This window comes from Dermacentor silvarum, chromosome 5 (genome assembly GCF_013339745.2).
Source record: "Dermacentor silvarum isolate Dsil-2018 chromosome 5, BIME_Dsil_1.4, whole genome shotgun sequence".
Lineage (NCBI taxonomy): Eukaryota > Metazoa > Arthropoda > Arachnida > Ixodida > Ixodidae > Dermacentor > Dermacentor silvarum.
In genome coordinates, this window is record NC_051158.1 from 25,547,726 (window position 1) to 25,564,339 (window position 16,614).

The window sequence follows — 16,614 nt, forward strand, 5'->3', positions numbered from 1 at the left end:
AGCCAAATGTCTCCGCAAATTTAGGAAACACTCGCACGCACTTGTAGATATTTTTCTGGTCTCTCCATTCACGGAAACTCGCCGAGACTGACAGTCATGTAATAAATGTGAGCGCATCTATTAGACTGTGCCGATCTATGAGTGTGTTTACATGTCACGTAGGAATGTTTGTAGCTGAACCTTTCGTCACGGGCCGCAGTGTAAACGAGTGACAAAGTATATTACGTATTTTCCTTAAGGTACAACAAAACTTCAAAACATGTACGTTTTAAGCTCAAAGTGTGGCATCAAGGAATATACTGCAATTCACACATTCACCTGTGATCACGTAGAAAATAAATAACGCAACGGCATTGCACTGAACAACATTACTGAACCAAAAACATTACAACCTGCGGCTTCCAAGCCATTGGCTATAAAAAACAGAACAAAACTCGCGAATGACCGGTAATCGTGATTTAATACAGCGGCTGAAAGTATGTACCAATGTATCTTGGAAAGCAATTTCTAGCCCTGCACCGTACGGCAATGCTCGCACTCGGAAGGACGGAAATGCAAGTCACCTCCTGAAGCGTTAGCCAAAGTTTCATGCCATTCACATTGTCATTATCGGCGAGAAATGCCAAAACAGCGTCGTGCATTGCCACTGTAAACAGAGGCAGTGAGGCCGGCTGAGACAAGCAATGGACGCATCACCACATGGTCAAACATGGCGGCGCCCGCAGGAGCATGGTGAAAAAGGGTCCGCAAAGTCCCAACGCTTTTGAGTATGCATTTTGCCAAATCCATACATTTGAGCAGTAACACTCGCCACAAGCAATTACGTTCAATATTTCGAACAGTTGTTCTTATTTGTGATGTTCCAGAAACGGTCCTGTGGTACAAATTATAGGTTAAACGAGGCTAATAATTCTCATACGAATTTCAAATCATGCTTCAGATCATGATAAGAAACCGGAAGCGTTGTTCAAAGCCAAAATACAGACAAATCTGTGCACCATGAATCATTTCTATGCACTAGCACTTGAGATGCCTCTAATCTTATACTCACGTGCCAATTGCAGTGGGTGCTGGAATTGGGATTTGTGTGTGTAGACACATGCTCTAACATGTTATAAGGCATTACATGGCACGATTCAGCATAAAATGTACCAACCCCATCATGCACAACATTGCACAGTTCTGCAGTTTTCAAGATTCTTTATTTGGCTTGTGCAGTTGATTTCTCATGACAGCATCAACTCCTCCTTCAAGGGTTGACGCAGTACAAGACGATGGGTGTGCTGTAATCTCGCGACAGTCTGTGACAAAGTTTCAAGGTCGCCACTCGTTATCAAAGCATTGTCTGCTCCTGAGCGATGATGCTTGTGCTAACCAGTACTTGCCTTCAGTGAGACTTACACTCTTGATAACAAGACACTAAAGACAGAAATCAAGTGAAGCTAAATTTAACAAATTTGCTACCACTGCCGAGAGCAGGACTCTCATGAAAGAGCAAAATGGCATAACTGCGAGAAGAGAGTGCTGGCAGAACTTTTAAAGATACGGAATTAGCTGCCGGTGAAGTAAATCATCCTGGCAGTGATTTGTCAAAAACAAGTCCACATATAAATACGGCAAATATAGGAATTGCCATAATTTCAAGGCTACAGTGTGCACCCAGCATGCAGGGTTCAAGCTCAGCTAAACAAAAGAAAAGTTTGTCAGACTGTTCGCACCTGGGGAATAGTCTGCAAGGGACAAATCTTGATTGCAGAACTTAAAGTGGCATAACTGTCTGACATCACCAGCAAAGCTCTGTGCTTGTGTATCCTTGCACAATATTCTTGGAAATGGGAAAAACTACCAGTGACATAAAATCAGTAAGTACAACAGCCGTTTTGGAAATTGAAATCTGGCATAATCAGCACCACATAAATGTTTAACATTTATATGTGTATAGTCAATGGGCTGTAGTCCAGGAAATACAGTGCACTGCCTTTGAATACAATATATTGTAGTTCCGACACTTCGTTGGACTTTATGGCAGAATTCAGTGATGCAAGCTTTCACCGTGGCTCCATCAGTGCCAGCGGTAGGAATGTGGCGCCCTCTCTGTGTGACCCTTGGAAACACTACAGTTTAGAGGGCCTGACAACACACGGCCACCGAGATTGTTGACACAGTGTGCCAACACATGGATGACGTACCTCCCTCCATTTCTTTGGGCACCTTGAAGGATGTTTCTCGGCAACTGGGCAAATGGTGAAGTATTAACAGTAGTGTAGCCTATCTATAAATACGTAGCTATGCTACGTATTTGCTTCTGCCCCGTCCCTCAAATCCCACAATCAAATAAAGTTGATGGCTCAAACACAGAAAACCCAGCGTGCTTCAACAATGATAACGACGACCTTTACGCCTTTGCAACAGACTGTATGTACTTCTTCCAAGCTATCAATGAAACTCAAGGAAGTGAAAATTGTGGGCATGACACACATTGATCACAAATCACAATAAACAAGAACAACACAAGAAGTTAAGAGAGTTCCGAAGACCTGAAAGGACTTGTACACACAAAGTCGGTGCCACAGAAACAAGAGAGCTGACTTATCCACGCTTGAAATATACCAAGACAGCTGTGATTGCTCACTGCAATTATAATCTGGCATTGAATGGGCAGAGCCCAGCCTAGCTGAAAACTCACTCAGAGTAAACTTCAGAAACCTAGAAGCATCATAGATGGTTGTTATGAAGTGTTTCGCTACAGTACTGTGTATTGCAGTGCAAGACAGTCTTGCTCGGCACAGTGGCCAAAATGGTGATTTATGGCAATCTTGTATAAATACAGCGGTGCTGACTCGAGTTCAAAACGAATTGACAGGGGCCAGCTAAATGACACAGTTGACTCACAACAGTTCAAACTGCACTAGGGACCACAGACCTTTTGTCTGAATTATCAAAAACCGTTCAGCCTTTTGCAGCTGGCCTTGCAAAGTGTACCCTGACCTCAGAAAGCTGTGCTACAAGGCGTCTCAACATACACACGCACACACACGTGATAGAATGCACCATTCTCCTAACTCTATCGTCACTTGACTCATTTGGCTGTCGTTGTTAGAGAGCTCTAGCTTGTCTGCATACGTATTATAGTTCACGGAATACTAGGAACACTGGATGAACAGCAGCAGCAGAACTGCTGGTAGTGACAACTTGTGGCAGTTCATTCAATAATAAAGCATCGCAACCATTTCTGCGTTTTTTTTGGTTGGTGCTATTCTCGTCCTAGCCAAAGCAACTCGTGCGATAGATAAAATGCAAACAGAACGTTCGTACAGAACGATAATCTTCGTGGTTATAGGAGCCTGATAAGCAGGACTCGGCTGTTGAGGTTTCGTGACAGCATTTCCTTTTACAATTCAACGCACTGGTCATTCCCATACTTTTAATGCGACCAACTTATTATACACCGCCCATACACAGTCATTTACTTAAATCTCTCACATAATCATCTTACACTGATTTTTTTACCACAACAATAAGCTCTTAAATTATTCGTAGGGTTCGTAACCCACACCTGGCCCTTGTGGCACAACAAACTATGCATCAACTGGTTTGGCCGGCACAATACTACACAGAGATGACAAGAGAGGGAACAAGAACGCCACTGTGTAACAATGTGTAACATTAGACCGGCCGAGCCAGTCAATATGCACCAACTGTGTCGGCAAAATACTATGTTAATATCATCAACCTAATTCACAGAAAACTGCGTGCTCGTCAAAACGCTTTATAAATGTCTTTAAAAGACTTGCAATGCGTGTAATCAAAATGAGGTGGCGTCAGGCTAGTTCGTGATCGTCTTCAGCAATAAACATGTTGCGCGCAGAAGAGACACTACTAAGTTTACTTCTGCGCAATTAAATTTGTCAGCGTCTTGGGGCACTATAATCAAACCAGGCTGCTGCACCATGAAACCTCGACTAACAAGAATCTCGCCCAAGGAAAATAAAGAAGCAGCTGTGCATTCATGGTTGCGATGTTACCTATGATTTTTACACCGGCACACGAGTGGAACACAGCCCGACACTGCAATAATAGTTTTGTGCGCTCTGGTTAACTCGATGTCACCAGATGGCATCACCAGTGCTGCCGCTCACACCTACACGTCCGGTATCCCGTAAATAGTAACATATGTTTACAGAGGAGCCAAAACTCTCTGCTGAATATATTATTAGTGGTAGCCTTCTCATTTACAACCAAAAAGAAAAAAAAATTGTATTATTTGCACATTCTGAGAATTCCATATTAGTATAAATATATCTCGTTCTAAAGGACTAGCATTCGCATCAAGCCGTGGTCTCGGCAAAGTGCTCACAACCAATTCCGGCTTCACCATAGCACAGGGAGTATTACGGCCTCTTAAGGCAGTGTTTGTGACTTCATGTATGAAAACACCGTGCAAGACAAACTTAAAAGAAGCTGCATTTCTGCTGACATACATGGCATTGTGAGCATTACAAACCCGACACGGTATTCCAACTTATTGTAATTGTATTGTACATACGGTTCTCAGAACTGTTGATAAAACGTGTGCTCTCATTAGCAGATTCAAGGACTGTATGCTGCTTTAAACGTCCCCTGAATCAAATCCTAATACATGAGAAATAGGAGGTGTTGATGACAACTGCCCACTTACATGGACAGAGAAGTTCAGACAGCAGCACACGCAGCTCACAATCAGCAACAACAATGTGCAGTTGGCTGCAAAAGTTTACAGGACACGGATTCTACGACAAATGCAAGATTTCTGCTCTGTTAAAATGCTTCTTATTGAATGAGTCACTGTGTAAGTTACATAAACTACTACTTATTGAAACTTTCGATTTAGAGGCTATGTGCCGAGGTCTTGCGAGTATTCAGCTTTAAATTCAGTGTCCCGAGAACTTTTGAAGCCGACTGTGCCTGCTTGTCGCCGTCGACGGTTCTGCGGGTCTGCACAAAAACTGGTCGACCATGACACTGTCTAAACGTGAGAGTTAAAATCGATATAAATGTCACCATTACTTTAAAAGTACTGCCCAATCATGTATATTACGTCACCTTCTTCCGAAACAAATATTTCAGCGCAATAACCCTACTCATCGTATCATCTTTTGTCTAAGAGGTGACATCTGGTGCCTTACAAGTGTAAATGCTAAAAACGCGTCCCCCTTTATCAAACCCACACATTCAATGACAAAACGACACTATATATCTATCTCCGAGGTTCTACTGACAGCGACAAGTTGCATTCTCACTGCCTCCTCCTGACCCGCTACGGCCACCGACAGTCGCTTACAACAGGCTCGGCGAAGACTACAGCAGTGGCCAAGCCTGCCAACACACCATTGCTACAAAATGTCAAAAGTGTGCACCATAAACCACAATGTACAGTACAGTCCATTTCTAGCTAGTAATAGAGCCAATATAACACAAACACTCTTACTTAATTGATAGAAAAATGTGGCTGATCAGATGCATTAGGCTGACATGCATGCATTAAAATATAGTCTGCATGCCTTCGTGATATAATTTATCTGTAATCAGCAGCCAAACAGCAAGCGTTCCCTTTAAAAGCGGACCGTACTGTACAATTCTTCAGTGAGCACGCTTGGCGACCATTAAAGTGAACCCCACCGACGAGCCAATAGCTCCAAACAGCACTTGAGACAATAATCATAATGGCACGAAGACATGGCATAAAGAAAAAGTAATGCGAAATTTTTTTTTTGCTTTGTTACTTATTAAACTGACGGTTTCTCCCATCAGATTACTCGTTATGTTCCACAACCGTCACTTTTCACCTGGAACATTAACAGCTGCACCATTAAAGAGGACCTGGAACACATCCCACTGACGACACCTCATCTGCAAAGCTTCGCCTCTCGTGTTGTGACGTTGAACATGGTCACCAGGTGTGTCTACGTGTTACAGTATGTGTTGCCATCAAGGGATGGAGCCACCAGCACTCATATATAAGCTGGTTCTTTGAGCAAATGAGACACAAAATCTGTCATCACCCAGCTGATGCACCGAATAACGCAGGGCAAGTCTGACACCATTCTTTCGCAAATGCTCTTGCGAAACATGCACCTTTGATTGATCGAAAAACCGACCAATGGTGGATTTGACCTTTCTTGTCATAACAGACAGCATCCTCAAAGGACAGAAGTGACGTGAGAGTATAGTGAACTTAAAGTGCAAGAAAGCAGGAGCAAGAGGATTCCAGGGCCCCTTTAACATCTGCTGTACATGGCACCTACAGAGGCATAATCGCTCTGGCGTACAAAGCCAGTGACGTACTCCAAACGAAAGTCAAGCTTTGTCCCTTCGCGTGGCAAATCCACTACAACCCGCATGGTAGCCAGACATTTGGGGCGGCTAATACACGCGTTTGCTTGGGGTTGGGAGTGGGAAAGCTTGCGACGACGATGACTAAGAGGAGGTACTGAGTGGGGTGACACTACTGGAACTCCGAGGGGGCGTCGAGGACGATCTCGCCCTTAAAGCCATACTTCTGCAGCTTCTGTTCGGCGATTAGCAAGTCGTCCTCCGTGTCGACCTCGTGGCACAGGTACTGCGGCAACTCCACAAAGCCGCACCTGCGAAGCAACATGTTACCTCGGTAAATATTACTGCCGATTTTACAACGCCTGTCTAGGCACAGGCATCTCTCTTCTGTTGTGCCGCTAGCGTCTCGGCAAACCATCAGCTAGACTGGAAACTCTTGATATGTCACCAGTTTGTGAGAAAAATCAGGGAAAACAAGAGGCTCAATTTGTAGTCGCAACCATGTGAAGCCAACAGATAAAGAAGCTGAGAGAAGCATAAAAGAAATAGTCTGGTTTTATTTGTAAATTGAAATGTAGAACGTGTTACAAATGAGGGTTAGATTTGCAAGAAAGCTTCACATCTTTAATTGAATAAAATGGCAATGAAAGTACAAGAAAAGATGACCTCGTCAGACCAGCTCCCTTTAAAGCGAGTTGTCTTTTCTTGTGCTTTGTAGAAGAGACCTCTTTGTTTTGAATCATTTCCCTGCTCGAACAAAGGTTTTACTAGATACTACACATTACTGTGACCCCACTCAGACTGCCATTTATTCTTAATCTAGCTATTGTTAATATGCACGGTTTTGTCTTGAGCTTCTGGCTAGTAGGCTAGTACTCAAACATGTCCATTTACCTTCCTCCTTGAAGAAGGCCATCTTGGATATACTCTGCTCGCGTAACATAGAAGTGACCAGTTTCGACGATCTCGCCTACCCACTCCTGACGACAGAGTCGCTGCGCCGGGTCAAAGTTCAGGGGTCTTGTCGTACCGTCTGGAGAATGCAAAAAAAAGCAAAGTTCAAGAGTCTCCTTATCCATGCCACTACAGTGAATTCTCGATATAAAGAACACGGATATAACGAATGATTGGATATAACGAAGTAAATATAAAAACTTTCTCACCATTATCACCGTGTAGCGAATATATGCTTATAGCAAATATCGGATATAACAAAGGTATTTTCATGTCAGATACGACTTCATTATAACAAGGTTCAACTGTATATCACAAACAAGAACTGAAATTTACTGCCAACGATAGTGGGCTTTGCAAACTAGGTTTCCAGCGCTTGTAAGCTACTGAAGGACGCCTTTGGACAAAATGCCCTTCAGCAGGTGAGAGGAAGGCAATACAAAAATAAGAGAAAACTAAAGCTTTCCTGGTCAAAGTAGATATTAGAGTTCTAGCATGCCCGTATACAAGAGTAACCCGAGATGTAGGCATGAGCACCAACACCGGTTAAGTGTGACGTTTGCTGACTTTTTGCCCTTCAGCCTGTAGCAGTACGTTTGCCTACTGGTTGCGTTTCCGTGCTTTGGCTTCATACTAGCCTAACCTAACCTAACTTGACTGACTTAACCGATAGCCCTTGCTGTAATGCACTGTTTACACACATCCCCCCCCCCCAAAAAAAAGAACAAGAGACAGAGAGACAGTAACATAGCTAACTGACTTGTGCGTACCTTGTGAAAGTTCTGTCCAACGCCACTTATAGTCTCGAGTGACTGAGAAAACAGAGTCGTATCTGTCCGAAGTCACAAGGTTGACCGCTTCATCTAGGTATGATGGCATTAGACAGGGGGAGGTACATTGGACTAAGGCAACCACATCAAAACCTGTAAAGAGAAGCAGGTGTACTCTGATTAGAAGGGTTGCTGAATCCTTAAAACAAATATATTCTAGATCACTTATCTGGAACACTACTGAAGTACTACAGCCTAGTTCAAGAACATAAAGGCCAGTCGGTCGTTGTCGGCATTGAGCAACTGGCCTCTCGTTTCTTGAAAGAGGGTGCACAGCTGGCCAAAATACTAAACGGGACACAAGATTTGCCAAGTAACCGAATTCTCGCAAATAGATGCACAGTCATGAATTAGTAGCATTTCTTAAAGAGTTGAAACCTGTGATGAATGAGTTCGTCATGTTAATCATGTGCTTGCCTCAAAAGTGCAACTTTTTATCAGTTTCCAGGAAATGAAATTGTGGTAGGCCGATTACACATACAGGTTTGTACTTCTTTGGCTAAGCCACAATTATTAAACAAACAAATTCAGTGCAGCATACGTTATGTTTAAAAAACGCAGTGAAAAAAAAAGACAACAGCAGTACAAGATTTCCAAGAGTACTACATTTGCAGATCCTTGAAAAGATACTACATACTTTAGTATTGATATGGGTAAATCCCGCGCTCTAGATTAAACCAATTAACTGTGCAGTTCACAAAGACATTCTGTTTATATATATAGACACACACACACACACACACACACACACACACACACACACACACACACACACACACACACACACACACACACACCACACACACACACACACACACACACACACACACACACCACACACACACACACACACACACACACACACACACACACACACACACACACACACACACACAAACGATCTGACTGCAATATATGAAGCTCTGGTAATTAAAAGCAATGGAAATATTCTATACCGGTGTCACACGGTCACTTTCGATCGCGATCGAGCCCAATCGGGATCGCAATTGTCGACTGCGATTGGCTCCCTCCCGCAGCTTGCGCAAATTAAGGAGTCAATCGCGACCGAGAAATTCGATCGAGATCGAAAGCGCGCTGTGTGACACCCGTATATCGGAAATTAATTCATATGACAAAATACCCCACGCATTCACGCGGAGCGTACTCACTTTCTAATTAAAATTGACGAGCAGACTTAATAGCCCAAAACAGTACAAAGCGTACATCCAATAGATGTCAATGTGGATATGTATTAGATGTTGCGGATACAGCCACACGTAATGAAGGTCCTCTGGACGTAAGTGCAGTTAATACGGATAACTATAAGACATATATATGTATATCAGACGTATCTATTAGATATCTATTAGATGTATCTATTTGATATCTATTAGATATCTATTAGATGTAGACGCACCTGGAACTTCGCGCATGAACTCTTGTACAGCAAGCACCGACGGGGAGTCGGCTTGGGCAAACTCATCGGAACGTCGCACGACTCCACACGACTCCGTCGTCGCGATGTCCTCGATTTCCTGCTCGTCCGTCGACACCCATATTTCGTCGAGCGCTGCAAGCCACGCAGAAAAAGGAAGAAAACAATAAAGGATCCACAAAGATTACCGCATCGAAAGACGCATCTCTGCTGATCGCAATTTTCGATCCGAAGCGCGCGCGTGCCCGAAATAAACCATGCGGTGCGCTACACCGCATAACTCGGTTAAGTAGACGCGCGCTCAACTTGCGCGCATCGCTGGTAACTACGTATGGGAAGGCTCCGAAACAGCGTTGCTCCTTTTATTTTTCTTTGTGTCTGGTTTTTAGACAGCCTAAACTACGATCAGGTAAAAATAGCCGAGGTTCGTTAAGCCAGCCAGCGCGTGCCAATGATCGCTTAGAATAACCTCGCGCTGCACGGCGCGCGCTTAATTTCATTAGCGAGAGCGACTTTCCGACGAAAAAAAAAAAAAAAAAAAAAAACAGGAGACAGATATCGCGCATTTCCGGAACACTATACGCGCTTAAATGGAGCAATTTTATCTCGCCGACCCACTTAATTCTCATTCCGCCCGCGCGCGGAACGTTGCATATCGCGTTCATCTCCCATAGCTTCTCCATCAAGGCTGCCGGCGACACTGTAGGGGGGTATACTTCGTTTATTTTTATTTTTTTTTCTCGCGCCAGTAAACGATCGCGACGCAAAATGGAAACGCTAACTGAATCGCGCGTTCGGAGACAATTCGTATCGTGTAGGAGCTAGAAGACGAAGAAGAAGAAGCGAAAGGCGCTCGCGTGGGCACACGTACTCTTGCAGTGCTTCATCGGTCGCAGCACCCAGGACAACAAAGGCAGACCGCACAGCAGCCGGGCGTTCTTCTTTTTCACCGCCTCGCTGCCGCCTCGTGCGAGCACCAGTCCGGCCACGCGCATTTTCTTGGCTGCTGACGCTGTTGCTCGGTCCGCTTCCATGGTGGCCGCATGCCCGACCCGTGTCACGAACGGGCGCTGATCGGCCGCGGCTGCGGCGTCCCGCCACCCACGGATAAACAGGATATCGGCTTCCCTGCCATCACCCACCACCACCACCCGGGGGCCGCAGGCTGCGGAGGATGCTGCTGCTGCCAGGAGGAAGCGGGAGGCTGCAACAACCGGAAGTGAAAGGCCGCCACCGCCGCTGCATCCCGGAAGCGAGGCAGGACACGTGACGGGACGCGCCCCTTCTACGGTGGCTAGATGGGTAGGTGTGCCGACCGCCGCTTCTGGAGCGTAGTTCACCGCTTCTCCGCATCATGACGCAAAATTGGCGCTGCGGACAGTAGAAAGGTTCAGCGGCGCGCGTCGTCTGCTACAGGGGGCTGGCGGACTGGCGGCGAGCAAAAAAAATAAAGCCCGTATTGGAATAGTTGTATGTCATCTGTTCGTGTCAGTTTCAAAGGTGAAGAGCTCCGCATCTCTCGTACTGTTTGTAAGTTCCTAAGGGATGTGGAATGTTCCAGGTAGGAAAGATGACCGGCGAGATTAGCGGCGGCGTTGCTCCACCAAAGAAGACCACCAAGGAGACCTACTGCTTCGTTCCAAACTGCAAGTCGGGCTCTAAATTTGTGAGAAAGACAGCGGAATTGTTCCGCTGTCTGACAGCGGAAATGTTCGCCCCGGGCTGCTCAGTAGCTTGCTCAGTATCGGCGAAGTTTATGAGCAAGCCGTACACCGAAAAGCGTACGTCGATGAGCTCCTCGACATTGGAAATTTGCAAGCCGCACATGAGGTGCTCAGCGCCTGCGACATCGAGCAGCGCTGCGCTGCTACAGGGAAAAGAAAAGTGACTCGATGCTTATATTCTATATAGCAGGCTATGTAGCAAGAAAGTTCCTGCAAAGAACCAAGTGCTGCGATTGCTCAGGGACATTACTGAATTCAACAGAATGAGTAGGTCAGGGCTGTTGCTCCCTTCTGAAGCACTAAAAAAACTGGTAGCATCGCTCGAAAACGCCTTCAAGCTGTGCTTCAGTTTAAATATGAGTTACGAAGGAACAGTATCGCCGACTTTGCATCCTTTCTGCAGCTGAATCCTCCGAATATGATCGGCTGTGAGCGGCACAAGAAAGAGCTAACAAAAGATGTTGTGAAATTCTATTCAATTATGCTCCTTTACTTTCTTGTCAAGGACAAGAACATGGGGCGTGAAAGCAACAGGGAGAAGAGGAATCACCTGAAGCGGAGGCGTGTGCTGTGAATAAATTAATGTTATGATGTGGTGGACCAACGTACGTTGAGACGTTGCTGGCGCGCTAGGCTATTTATGTTGGTGCATCTGCTGACTAAAGTTATGAGAGCGTTTCTTGTATTTTAAATATATTCTTGAATGTAGCCCAAGACGTATTGCTTTATTTTATTGGAGCCAAACAGTGAACCATGTGCACTTACCAACACAATTCGTCTCGTAACAACTTAAATACCGTAACTGAGGCAGCAATAAACATAATAGCTAGATTTCTCGAAATTGAAACATAAGAAATTACTAAATTTCACGTAAACACGTTTCCATATACCGTATAAAACCACTGCAGTATTGTGTTATGCATGGAAAAAAATGCATCTACGTATTTAATGCAATGGGCTGGAGCGCCGCATTTGTACCAATAAATGTGACCAATCGCCAAGCTAGAAAATTTACTTCAGCATTTCGTTTTTTCTGACTAGACGACAACAACAAGTTCCTCATTCTGGCTTGGCCTACACTGCTCAGAACGGTATTATAACGCGCACTTCAAAGATACAATCAGAGGCAAGCGATACTATCAGACACGCAGCTCGTCTACACAGCGCAGCCACCGTTGCGCGCCGCTGAACCTTTCTACTGTCCGCAGCGCCAATTTTGCGTCATGATGCGGAGAAGCGGTGAACTACGCTCGGTCGGCACACCTACCCATCTAGCCACCGTACCCCTTCCACCTCTCGCCCACGCCTGTCGCGTATGGAAAGCAAAGTGGGCGAGCACGAGAAATGCCGCGTGGCGACGCCGGAAGCGGCCGCGAGTGGCGCGACAAACGCGTCGCTTCTCGATAGATTGAAAACTTTGAGGCTGCACCGTCCGCAGCGCACCCGTAGCCTGAAAAGGTCTGGCAGTAAGGGCGTTTTCTTTGTTTTCTTTTTAAAAATTTGAGAACGATGGCTTAAAAAGTTGCGTTTACACGGCAACCTACCTTACATTAATAAGCAAGTTATTCGCGACGCTTAACGTGATGAAAGAAGAGCAACTCACTTCCGTGTCTCGTTCCTTGCGCTGTCTTGTCTTTAGAATCGTCACCAACTAGCCCAACAGCAAACTATCCTCTGTTTGGAGGTTTGTTTATCGTTGCTTTCAGATGCCAAACACCAAGAAAATGAATCAAATTACAGCCGTGACTTCGCGAACAGTGCAATTAACCCGAGGAGTGTCAGATCTCCAGTCATCCTCTTAGCGACAGCAGCGCCAGCGTCACGCCTACGCGTTTGAATGTTGCGGTCATGGAGGAAGGAAAAAAACTAGGAGGGAGCGTCACGTGACAATCTTGAAGCCTAGTCATAAAAAATTTAGAGGAATGGGATGCTGGGAAATAGGCCCTCACGTGATAGGCAAGCGGTAGATTTTACTCGGCTCGCTTCGGCGGCTTCGGTTTCGTCTGCTGCGGGGGTTTCGGAATATGCGCACACACTCGGCGTGGCAAACGCGCGCCGAGGTTAGTGAAGGAATTCGAGTGTGTGAAGCAGTTGAGTCTCGCCGCCTAATTAGCAGACAGGCGCCAAGGCTGTTGCGAACGAAGGCGTCGGTTAACCGGCATTGCGCCGAACAACCCGGGAGGACCACCTCAAGGACGACTGGTTGCGTTTTGGTGTGGTTTCAGGGAAACGAGGGAAAATTTCGCCCTGCAAACGTGTGAAGGCAACCAAGCCGCCCTTCCGACGACGATTCGTTGCGTTTGACGACGTCTTCTGGGAAACAATGATGCCTTTCGCCCCCGCAAAATGTGCACGCGATTAAGCGAGCGTACAGGGTCCGAAGCGACTGTCCGTACGGGAAAAAAATGCGTCCCGTCTTGTGCCCAAGGATGGACTGGCGAGCCGGAGACTCCGAACATATTTAGGGCCGTGCCGGCCCGTAACGCAGTCGACACTGTTGTTCGAGATCTGCTCAAAGTCTTCGGCCTCTTAGCAGACCGGCGAGAACTCCCGTCAGCAGTAGGCGCACCTGCGTGATGAAGTGTTTTGTGCCAGGATGCCCTAATCCAACAGAAAATCGGCGTGATGGCCTGTCCTTCCATAGGTAAGCACAATGAACGTTTCTTTTATTTGTGAAAATGGAACTGCAATATTCGCGATCGTTATAGTGACTACGTGCTCGTGTGAATTATAACACAAAATAGTGGTGCAATACTATTCAAGCCATTTTTTTTCCAACTTTGTCATAATTCCCACTAAGTGTTAAACATTTATTTCTCTTTAAAGTACTTTTATCAGCTAGCGTACACTCCTAAAAAGGTACGATGTGAAACTATTTATTGTCGAAGAATTACATTTACTGCTATAAAAATAATTTTGTATGTATTTCTTGTGGCTGAAAACAATCAAAATTGCAATAAAACCAATTAATTGAAGAAACCATGAACGATTAGTCTTAACATAACATACCAAGTTTTGCAATAGTTGCCAAGAACAACAATTTTGTAGAGAATATTCTGCTCTTGTACGTGAGTGCAAAGTTCAAACATCATGTTGCAAAGTTCAATCACTCCCCATGTTGAGGCTAAATATCATTTTCTTTTTTTTTTCAGAAGATATGATGTTGGTTGACATATTTTAAACAACAGGTAAATAACAGTTGAGATGAAATAACACAGTTTTACTTTAAATTACAGGAGTGAACATCATTTTCATTCATTTATTATAGTAGTACCCTGAAGGCCTGGAGGCATTACAGAGGGGGCATTACATTACATTATGTATGTGTTACAGCTATATCGTTGATATTTTTGTGTGAAACATGCACTGCAAAGTTACTACAGCTCCATTTCCCCCGAGATTCAATTAGCTGTATGTGTATTTTACAAGCACACTTAGATCAAAGATAGTTTTCTACACAAGGTGATGCGGTGTGTAGGGAAAGCATGCACAGATCATGTGAGGTCTTTTGCATGACTCTGCAAAGGTTGTGTAAATGCATTCCACAGCAAATGTTATTGTTGGACCTTAAAAATATCTGGTGGGTTATTCTTTAACTGCAGACGCTTGCAAAGGACGATGCCACAGCAATAAGTCAACCTTAAAGTGAAGCAGCTACATCCATGGGAACATAACAGCATCAAGTTGAGCCAGTAAGTTGGTGCACAGCTGTATGTAGCCATAATGCATGTTTACAGTTTGATCATACCTTTTTCATGACTGTGGTAGATGTCCCCCACCATTCCTGAAGTGAAATATGCTTTTCTTATATTCAGGCAGGTCTCTCTCAAGCCACAATAGATATGGACATCTCTGAGGGCTTGTCTGATTGATGTGCTAGCAGAGGGTACTGCTACATCTGCTAGCGCATCCTTGACTGATTCAGACATCGCTGATGAGCCCTCCGAAATCCAACATGTCCTGGCATGTTTGATTGTCGTAATGATCACAGAGCTTGCTTAAGACATTTTCTCACATGTGTACCTTGGTTGATTCATGTTCTGATCTGCTTTGCAAAAATCTGGTGTTTCCCTTTAATATAGATTTTGGATTTCACCTTTAAAGTAATTATTTAAGTTTCAAAAATGCATATGAGACTGTCATACATCTTTTTGTAAGATGTTTCGACAGATTTAAAAGATCTATTAGTAATGCTCAGAATGAAGAGAAAGATAGAACTGTTCAACCTATCATTGGCTACATTACAGCCCTTTTTTGACACAGGTGACAAGCATACTGCGTTCAAATTTCATTGTTAACACTGGCAAAAGCAAGTGCTAATGAATGAAAGCCATATATGCTACATCATAATCTCATTTTAGTCAATCTAGGATAAGTACAAGATAAGGAAAATAAAACAAACTGCAGCAAAGCAGTGTTATGTAAGATGAAAAACCACTTTTTTTTTCAGTAAAGTTGGAATAAGGAAAACACACTCCTTCTCTGAATTATACTTCAGCCATGTCCTTTCATTACACACATAATTAACACCCTTGCTAGGCTCCAACATTTACAACAGTAATAAAGTTTATAACACGCCAACTGTGCTGGTAAGCTTTATCAACATTTTTTGGGACAGTAGATAAAAAATACAGTATTTAGCCACAGCCACTGATCTCCCTAATAATGCCCTGCTTGCTGGTCATTATTGTGCTTAAATTTTAAATGAAGCCAATGGTGTTGCTATTAGTCCCAGGTTTTAGCTTCAACTGTGCATCTGGTGTTTCGTTTGCACGGTCAGCAATTTCAAGTTATGTTGCAGTAAGCAGTCCCTCCTCATTGCACTTGGTGTATTTTGTCCAGTCTCCCAGTCCAAGCCCCTCCAGGATGCTCAAGGGTGAAGCTTCTGCAGCACTGCCTACACACAACCCAGCGACACCTCGAACAGCAAGGCCTACTATGGTGAGGATAATACTCGACCACTACAATTTTAAATACTTGTTTCCTTAGGTAGCTGCAAGTGAAGTGGCATATATTTTCGTGGCAACTGTTTAATAGCTCAAGCATAATAAATGTCACTCAGTGAACTGCACTTGGACACTTAACTTTTATGATCATGGCAACCATCTAATTAAATACTGAAACATTCATATTCATCCGCAGCGGTATGAGTGTCCTCAGGGTTTGCATTAAACACCAATTATCGGCCAATAATCCTTTTTACATTTTTATTTTCCATTCAAATGACACGATAACTAGAAGACCAACAGGTTTTTCACAATTTTCTGTGCTCTTTATATGTTCGAAAAAGTTCACAAAAGTGTAAACGGAAACCGTCGTGAGCAATGTAATGACCTAAAATAAGCATTATATCTTCATT

General features: G+C 44.3%; 2 protein-coding genes across 5 annotated transcripts in view; both read right to left on the minus strand.

The window, feature by feature from the left end:
• Positions 1-1,180: 1,180 nt before the first annotated feature.
• Positions 1,181-10,801, minus strand: LOC119453112 (N-acylneuraminate cytidylyltransferase A-like). The gene is made up of 5 exons (XM_037715110.2): positions 10,403-10,801; positions 9,514-9,666; positions 8,037-8,189; positions 7,207-7,345; positions 1,181-6,623 (listed from the first exon to the last, which is right to left on the minus strand). The coding sequence occupies exons 1-5, from the start codon at positions 10,563-10,565 to the stop codon at positions 6,485-6,487; spliced, it is 747 nt and encodes a 248-aa protein (XP_037571038.1). The 5' UTR covers positions 10,566-10,801; the 3' UTR covers positions 1,181-6,484.
• LOC119453111 (N-acylneuraminate cytidylyltransferase A) overlaps positions 1,181-16,614 on the minus strand; it is a 33,952-nt gene continuing 18,518 nt past the window's right edge. Inside the window, exon 6 of one of the 4 annotated variants that reach the window (XR_007467002.1) lies at positions 1,181-5,859. The gene's annotated coding sequence lies outside the window, so the exon portion shown is untranslated. The remainder of the gene's footprint in view (positions 5,860-16,614) is intronic. The other 3 variants (XR_007467003.1, XR_007467004.1, XR_007467001.1) reach the window with 3 other exon arrangements.

Bases quoted from the DNA above. Each gene is read 5' to 3' on its own strand.
- LOC119453112 (XM_037715110.2), bottom strand. From the start codon at position 10,565: ATGGAAGCGGACCGAGCAACAGCGTCAGCAGCCAAGAAAATGCGCGTG. The intron at 8,190-9,513 runs GTGCGTCTACAT...TTCTCTTTACAG, and splicing joins GTTCATGCGCGAAGTTCCAG to GTTTTGATGTGGTTGCCTTA. The intron at 7,346-8,036 runs GTACGCACAAGT...TGCATTCTCCAG, and splicing joins TTGGACAGAACTTTCACAAG to ACGGTACGACAAGACCCCTG.